This window comes from Mus pahari, chromosome 2, assembly GCF_900095145.1.
Source record: "Mus pahari chromosome 2, PAHARI_EIJ_v1.1, whole genome shotgun sequence".
NCBI lineage: Eukaryota > Metazoa > Chordata > Mammalia > Rodentia > Muridae > Mus > Mus pahari.
In genome coordinates this window covers 138,743,958-138,752,930 of record NC_034591.1, presented here as the reverse complement: position 1 = coordinate 138,752,930, position 8,973 = coordinate 138,743,958, and the positions used below count along the sequence as shown (strand labels likewise).

General features: G+C 38.0%; 1 protein-coding gene across 4 annotated transcripts in view; it reads right to left on the bottom strand.

The window, feature by feature from the left end:
- Window positions 1–276: 276 nt before the first annotated feature.
- Window positions 277–8,973, bottom strand: part of LOC110316964 (C-type lectin domain family 6 member A) — a 13,702-nt gene continuing 5,005 nt past the window's right edge. For 2 of the 4 annotated variants that reach the window (XM_021191288.1, XM_021191291.1), the window contains 3 exons: window positions 6,197–6,348; window positions 2,428–2,543; window positions 280–845 (listed from right to left, as the gene is read on the bottom strand). In XM_021191288.1, coding sequence (XP_021046947.1) covers window positions 701–845; window positions 2,428–2,543; window positions 6,197–6,348 — 413 coding nt within the window. In that variant the 3' untranslated portion in view covers window positions 280–700. Of the gene's footprint in view, window positions 846–2,427; window positions 2,544–6,196; window positions 6,349–8,973 lie in introns of all 4 variants that reach the window. The other 2 variants (XM_021191290.1, XM_021191289.1) reach the window with 2 other exon arrangements.

The following is an 8,973-nucleotide window of genomic DNA, read 5'->3' as shown; positions in this document are numbered from 1 at the left end:
GTTTTTGTCAGGTCCCTGGATGATCATATCTCTAGCCATAGCCACAACCTACACCATGGGATTTTGCACTTTGAGAATGAAGTGATTTTCAAAAAGTACTGAATTGTAAAGCTTCTAACAGCCCAACCATACAATCTGGAAAGAGGAATGTTTGTAGAAGTATGAAACAGAAAGAGAAAAAAACAAATGAATGATACCTTAAAGAACAGAACAAAGAGGTTATCCTCGTTTGCTTCTTTATTGCTTTGAAAAAAAAACAAAAGACTGACCAGTAGCAACTTGGATGAAATTGTTTATTCATCTTATAATAGAACGAAACCAGGCAGGGCAAGATCCTGGGACAGAAACCTGAGGGCAGAGATGGATGGATGATGCTCCCCGGCTTGCTCTTCATGGAGTTTGCAGCATTGCTTACCCCCTGGACCCTCTTAAAACAATCATTAATCAAGAAAATGCACCCAGACATGATGACTGGTCAAGCTGACAGAGGCAATTCCTTAGCTGAAGATCCTACTCCCCAGGTGACTTTAGTTTGTGTCAAGTTAACAAAACTCTAACCATCAGAAGGAGAAAGGACTCATTCTGTCGTGAGTAAAGAGGAATGGCTAGGAAAAGAATGGCCTCCGGCAGATGTACACGCCAAGAAATTATGGCTTCTTGGTGGGTCTGAACTTTAAAGCTACTAATGAATAATAGGCACTCATAGGTAAATCTTCTTCATTTCACATATTGAATTGTGTTTACTATCACAGAAAACATCATTCCAGCCCCATTTCGAAGGATTCCAGTAAACTATTGAAACACATCGCTCTTCTGGAAGATTGGGTTCATGGGGGTGCCAGAACCTACAGGAGACAAAGGCAAAAATAACTGCTGTCATTAGTTCATGACAGTACATGAAAAATGGAGTGTAATGTTGAAATAGAACAAAGCTGAAGATGAAAGAACATTCCAGCATTTTCTCCCCTTTCTCCCACAAACAACTTCTAAAATGCCAAATGTGAACAGTTTTGCATATTTTTTTCTGTTGTGGTGTATTTTGGCCTTTCCCCTTCAATCTGATATTTACTATCTCTTCTTCACAGATCCTTCATCATGACATAAGTTAGTAAAAGTTTTTTTTTCTTCTGTCATTTATAGAGGTTGCCTCTTTATATCAGCTTCCTAAGCTTGATTTTGACATATCTATCTCCTCTGAAGAGACTAGTGGTCTAAAATATAAATGTGTAATAATAAAATGATTCTTAATGCCGTTCTGCCATCACCAGACCAATGCAGATGGGAAGAGACCCACAACAAGACATTATACAGAAAGACCACACAGCTCTAAAGGAGATATCTCTACCAAATTCTTCCTGTCAGGGCTCAGGGAACCCCATTGGAAAGAGAAGGCAAAAGGAGTAAGGGAGACAGAGAGACAAAGGACATCGTGAGAACAAGGCCCTCTAAATTAATGTGAGAAAAATTCATATGAGCTCACAGACTTAAGCAGCATGCACCCACCAGGCCTACACAGGTCTGCACTAAGTCCTCTCCCCATACACTATAATTTGAATTGTACTCAGAGTTATAGCTTTGAGTTATAGTAGTACTTTATAGGATTTATTTATAAATGTATAACAAGTAGGTCTCTTATTCTTGTGCCTTCACTTGAGGCTATTTTATTTTTCTGTTGGCTTGGCTTGCCCAACTTCAAAGTGATAGTTTTCTTTTTATCTTATTGTATTTTATTTTGTTATTATCTGTTCTTTCCTAATGAGAGTAAACTGTATTCAAATTATACTGTATGAGGGAAAAACTATGTTTAATGTAAGGGAAAAAGAAAAAAATTAGTAAAATTCCTGTTTAAGTTCTAATTAACTTTGACCCTGATTAAGAAATTTAATGTATTATTATTTTAAATTTTCATGTATAAAAATGGAAATGATAATAAGCCAGAAACAAATTTAGTAAAGGTTTCAATGTAACTCACTAGATTACATGAGGATAAAATAATAATAAATGTGTTTAAAATAGCATAACATATTATTATATAATTATTCTGATATATTTATCATAATTCTGATCAAGTTACTTTAAATGGTATTTATTAGAGTTTAATAAATTAAATTAAGTCTCTACTTGTGTTTAAAGCCAGAAAAAAAATAATCTAATGGCTGAGAACACCATGTTTAGAGACAGGTAGACACTGAGTAAATAAGTTTTCTTATCTTATTTGACCTATGGATCTTGAGGAATTTATTATTCAATATTTTATATGTAAATTGAGTTTCTAAATAAAAATTCTATACACTTTAGATTATATATACATTTAGTGAGAACTTAATTAATTACAGTCATTAATTATAATAGTAACAGCTGGAAAATTTTCCCTACATTTTCAATGTAAATAATCCCAATGTTTCATTAATCTAGGACTACACTCACCGGATGTTTTGACTGAAAGGAGTATCATCGACCCATTGCCACTTGCCATTACCTTGTGGATCAGAAAGACCCAGAAAGTAAGAAAGTGACTCATTCAGCTGTTGGGTGATGAAATTCTGTATGGAGAAAACAACAAAACAATCTGAAAAGCAAGAAAGAGGCTAACTCTTTGCATAGCATCAGAAAGAATAAAATACCTAAGAATAAGTTTAACCCAGAGGACAGGCTTAGGAAACAAAACAATATATTCTGAAAGCTCTAAGACAATAGTTAAGGAAATCAAAGAGCACACAATAAGTGGAGAAACATTCTATTTTCCTGAAGATGTGTAAGTCAACCCATATATATAGCCAAATGATCTCTAATCAAGTGCCAACATCCTGTGATAGAAAAAGGACAAACTCTCTAACAAATAAGCTGGGAATAAATAATGTGAAAAAAGAATAAAGTTAGTCCCTTCCCTTATACTTCACACAAAAGTTAATTCAAAGTGCTTTAAAGACCTAAATGAATGGAGTAAAATTATAAGCTTCTTGCAGAAAACCCAAGGTAAGAACTTTATTGCACTGGAATTAGCAATGTATTCTTGGACATGATGCCAAAAAACATACAACAAATAAAAATAGACAAAGGAATATATCAAATCAAAAAGCTTTTGCTCAGCAAAGGAAAAAACAGCAAGTAAAAACAGCAATATATAGTGCATATTTTGATAAAGGAGTGATATACAAAATTAATAAAGAATGCCTGTAAGTCAACAAGAGCAAAAGAAATAGCCCAATTAAAAAGTGGGTGAGAAATGTTGAGCTGACATTTTTCCAGAGAAAATATACAAGTGCTCAACAAGAAAATTAAAAGATGTTCAACAGAAGATAAAGGGGACAGGAAAGAATACAAATGTTGCAAATATAATACACTCATGTATTAGATAGGTTAAAGTGTTCATTATTATTATTCATTGTGGAAATGCATATTAAAACTAATTTGTGATTCAGTATCAACCTAATTAGAGTACCTTTCCCAAGAAGACAAATGACAACAAATACTGACAAGGATAGGGAAAAAAAATATCTGTTCCTGTTGGTGGAAGAATAAACTGGTGTGACCATTATGGGAATGAATATGAAGGTTTCTCAGATCACTAAAACTAGAAATGCCACATGACTCAACTATGTTATCCCTGGGGACATACCCAAAGCATTGTATTTCAGAGGTGTTTACTAATCTACCTTCATTGCTGCTCTATGCACAGTAGCTAAGAAATGGGATCATCCTAGACGCCCACCAACTAAAACTGGACTGTGAAAATGTGACCCATGTATACTATAGAATTGTAAAGAAAATGAAATTGTGAAATTTGAAGGTAAATTAATGGAGTAGGGAAAAGTTACTAGTTAACCCAGGCCCAGGAAGGCAAATGCCATATGTTCTACCTCTATGTGGAACCTCTCTTGGAATTTTTAGATTAATGGGTTTAATTTAGAGTATCTGTAGAGTCCAGGAAACCAGAAAGGGACCATAGATGGAGAAGGGTGGGAATACTTTAAAGGAGGAAGGGTAGGAGAACCAAGGTTCTGGGAAAGTGGGTAGAGTAAATGTAAATGTGAATTTGTAAATGTTTGAGTGAAAGTGTAGTGGGTGATGAGGGAGATGAATGAATGGGGGAGGTTGAACCAAAACTAAGGATGTGTGAGAAAGTCATACTGAAACCTACAGCTTTGAACACCAGTTTAAAATACAATTTTAAAAATAGAGCAGGGGTCCATCCCATAATCAGCCACCAAACGCAGACACTATTGCATATGCCAGCAAGAACTTGCTGAAAGGACACTGATATAGCTATCTCTTATGAGGCTATGCCAGTGCCTAGCAAATATAGAAGTGGATGCCCACAGTCATCTATAGGATAGAACACAGAGACCCCAATGGAGGAGCTAGAGAAATTACCCAAGGAACTGAAGGGGTCTGCAACCCTATAGGTGGAACAACAATATGAACTAATCAGTACCCACAGAGCTCGTGTCTCTAGCTGCATATATAGCAGAAGATGGCCTAGTCAGCCATTGTTGGGAAGAGAGGCCCCTTGGTCTTGCAAACTTTATATGCCCCATACAGGGGAACGCCAGGGCCAAGAAGTGGGAGTGGGTGGGTAGGGGAGCAGGGTGGGGGAGGGTATAGGGGACATTCTGGATAGCATTCGAAATATAAATGAAGAAAATATCTAATAAAATAATTTTAAAGAAATAGAGTTTGAAGAGAGTTAACCTCTATGAATATAGCTACTCCAGCAGTTATTAAATAAAAAGAAGGGCTAGAGAAATTGCTCAGTGGTTAAGAGTGCTAGCTGCTCTTCCAGAAGACCAGATTCGATTTCCAGTATCCACATGGCAACCCACAACTGTCTATAACTCTGGTTCCATGGAATCCGACAACCTCACACAGACATGCATGCAGATAAAACACTAATATGCATTAAGTAAGTAAGTAAATCATTAGAAAAAAGTTCCAGTACTTTTTCTGAGATAATTCCTTATAATATGTTGGTCAAGAAGGCCACAGAGGCTTCAGAAAAGCTTCTATTTACAGTGGATGGTGATTTTGCAGAGACCCAGAACAGTTTAATGTCCTTCAATGAAACAGCTATGCCACTCCACCCCAAGCTCAGTGAGCATCACAGAAGAGAAAGGATGCAAGAGTTGAAACTCACAACAGCAATGGCTACCTGTAAAAGTCATGCACAAGACTGGGAGCATCAACAACCCATCATGGATGTGGAAGGAGATATTAAGACCTCGTCCCTCTCCAAGGGGCTATGGACAGTTAACAATTCCTGGTAGAGTTATATTTGTCAGAGGTTTGGCCACTGGGCATTGCCCTCACTCAAGTAAATAGCTGCACAACTATGCTCATAGGGTTATTGAAATATGAATCTCATTCACAAAAAAAAAAAGGATAGAGAGGGAAATTTGGAAAGAATAGGGGTTCAGTGGGAAAGGAAGGGGATAAGAGAAAATGATGAGGGAAACTGATCAAAGAGCATTACATATGAATAAAATTGTGAAATCATTTTATTAACAGTAAGATGTAAAGAAGAAATTTACACAACCATGTTCACTGCACTATTCACAATAGCCATGGAATGAAAGCAATCTGTATGGAAACCACCACTGAATGGAGAGAAGGTGGTAATTTGGGTGTTCTCATCACATATATACATGCACATTGCAATGGGTTTGAGCATTAATTTCACTGTGGTACTCAGTTCAAAATGTATAGCAAATAATTACATTGTACACTGGAAATATGTACATCTTTTCTGTCGGTCACACCTTAAGATAACTAAAAAATTACATAAAAAAGATAAAATGTGAAATATGTATATAATGGAATATTCAGACTTAAAACAAAAAACATCACATGTTACAACATGAATAAATCTTGAGGACATCATGCTGAATAAAATCAGCTAGACAAACATACACATGCACAAGCATACACACACACATACACACAAAATATTAATACATGATTCCACATATACGAAGAATCTAAAGTAATCAAACTCATTTTTAAAAAAAATATAAAAAAGGAAGTAGAAGAGTGATTTCCAGAACCTTACGATTTGTGTGTGGGTAGTCTGTTCGAGGAGCAGAGAACTCCAATCTTGCTAGGTATAAAAGTTCTAAGGGGTTTTTCTACAATGGGATGAACATACTAAAGCTATATTTTTCTACAATTAAAAGGCTAACGAAAAACAAGGAAGCGCTACCTGCTCGGCTTCAGTGTTGATCACCACCAGATGAGCCCCCATCTGGACACAGTTCTGCTCACTGGTGCTCCAGAAGTTCTCCTTGGTAGAAATGAGGTAGCAGCTGGAGCCGAAGGACTTCCAGTGATTTGGGCAGCATCCCCACATTTTTTCTATGACATGAACAAGAAGTATGACCATGAGATGAGACAAATAAGATTAAGGAGACATGTTCTAGGCAACTCCAAGGATCTGAGGCTGCTTGCCAGAGATGCTTTCTCATTGTAATTACACATTTACCATTTTCAGAATACATAATTTGGGGCCAGGGAACTTATATTGACAACAATGCTGGCCTCATGGGTTATTTAATCACATAATATCTGCGAATCATTCAAAACAGTACCTAACTCATAATAATTGCTCCATAAATGTTACTTCCTTACTAATTTTTATGGATTATCAAACATTCAAAAATTGTATCCATAATTTATTATTAATAATGTATAATATAGCTTACACTCTGACTCAATATTCCCAACTTCTTAACACTCTTCCTGAGTAGGAATGAACTGTAAAAAGGAAAGTGTCCTTTCTAATCATTATCTGTGTTCAAAATGGCCATCTTCGTGGCTTTTATGAACTAATTTTATTCTTTGCTTTTATTTTTAATTGAAAATAATTTTTACACAGTATATTCTGGTCATGGTTTCTTCTCCCCCATCCCTTCCATGATCCTTCCCACCTCTCTTCATATCCAATTCCATACCTTCTCTCTCTCTTACTTTAAAAAATAAACAGGCAAATTTTTTAAAGGACACAATTTAAAATAGAAGAAAAGCACAAGAAACACACAGAGATTCAACTGACACAGAGAGAAACAAAACTCATTTAAAAAAAATTGCAGCGAGGGGGGGCGGGCTCTCACTGCTTGAGCTGGTGAGGGAGACATCTTGTGCTCTGGGTCACTCAGGGACCAGTCTGCGCTGGTGAGTCTGGGAACTGCAGAAGCAACACAGCTTCTGGGACAGACCCCTTTTCAGGCTCCAGACATCCGTGCACCTTCCCTACCAGAGGAGAGATGTCCACCCAGGAAGGCTCTCACTGCCTGAGCTGGTGAGGGAGCCATCTTGTGCTCCAAGTCGCCCAGGGACCAGTCTACGCTGGTGAGAGTGCGGACTGCAGAAACAACACAGCTTCTGTGACAGACCCAGTTTCAGGCTCCAAACATCTAGGCACCTTCCCCACCAGAGGAGAGGTGGCTGCCAGGGAGGGCTCTCATTGCCTGATCAGGTGAGGGAGCCATCTTGTGTCCCAGGTCCCTTAGAGACTAGTCTGTGCAGGTGAGAGTGGGTTCTACAGAAGCTACACAACTTCTGGGACAGGCCCCGTTTGGTTGTGTTTTCCTGTAATTCTTTAAGGGATTTTTCTGTTTCCTCTTTAAGGACTTCTACCTGTTTAGCAGTGTTTTTCTGTAATTCTTTAAGGACTTCTACCTCTTAAGCAGCAGTCTCCTGTATTTCGTTAAGTGAATTATTAATGCCCTTCTTAATGTCCTCGACCAGCATCATGAGATATGATTTTAAATTCGAGTCTTGATTTTCAGGTGTGTTGGGGTACCCAGGACTGGCTGAGATGAGAGTACTGAGTTCTGATGACGGTAAGTGGTCTTGGTTTCTGTTACTAAGATTCTTACATTTGCCTTTCTCCATCTGGTAATCTCTGATGTTAGTTGTTATTGTTGTCTCTGGCTAGAGCTTGTTCCTCCTGTGATCTGTTAGCCTCTGTCAGCAGTCCTGGGAGTCCAGCTTTCTCCTGAGTCTCAGTGGTCAGAGTACTCTCCACGGGCAAGCTCTCGTCTTGCAGGGAAGGTGCATAAAGGTCTGGAGTTCAGACCTGTCTCTTGATTGAAGATGTAGGCCCGAAACGGCCTGTCCCAGAAGATGTGTCACCTCTGCAGTTTGCACGTTCACCTCCACAGACTAGTCTCTGAGGGACCCTGGACACAATATGGCTCTCTCACCTGATTTGTTGGACAGAGCCCTCCCAGGCAGCCACCTCTCCTCTGGTGGGGAAGGTTCCCGGATGTCTGGAGCAACAATTACTTTTCTTTAATATCTCTTAATATCAATGGACTTAGTTACAACCAAAAAAAGACATAGACTGGCAGACTTGCTACATGAACAGCACTCAACATTTTGCTGCTTACAGGAAACCCACCTCAGGAAAAAGACAGACACTACCTCAGAATGAAAGAATGGTAAACAATTTTCCAAGCAAATGGTCTGAAGAAACAAGCTGTAGTAGCCATTCTAATATCAAATAAAATTGACTTCCAAACCGAAGTTATCAAAAAAGACAAGGAGGGGCACTTCATACTCATCAAAGGTAAAATCTTCCAAGAGGAATTCTCAATTCTGAATATCTATGCTCCAAATACCTGTATTTCATTAAAGAAACTTTAGTAAAGCTCAAAGCACACATTGTGCCTCAGACAATAATAGTTGGAGACTTCAACACCCCATGCTCACCAATGGACAGATCCTGAAAACAGACACTAAACAGAGACACATGGACACTAACAGAAGTTATGAAAAAATGGATTTACTAGATATCTACAGAACATTTTATGCTAAAACAAAAGGATATACCTTCTCAGGACCACATGGTACTTCCTACAAAACTGACCATATAATTGGTCACAAAACAGGCTTCCACAAATACAAAAATATTGAAATTATCCCATGCATCCTATCAGATCACCACAGACTAAGGCTGATCTTCAATAACAGCATAAA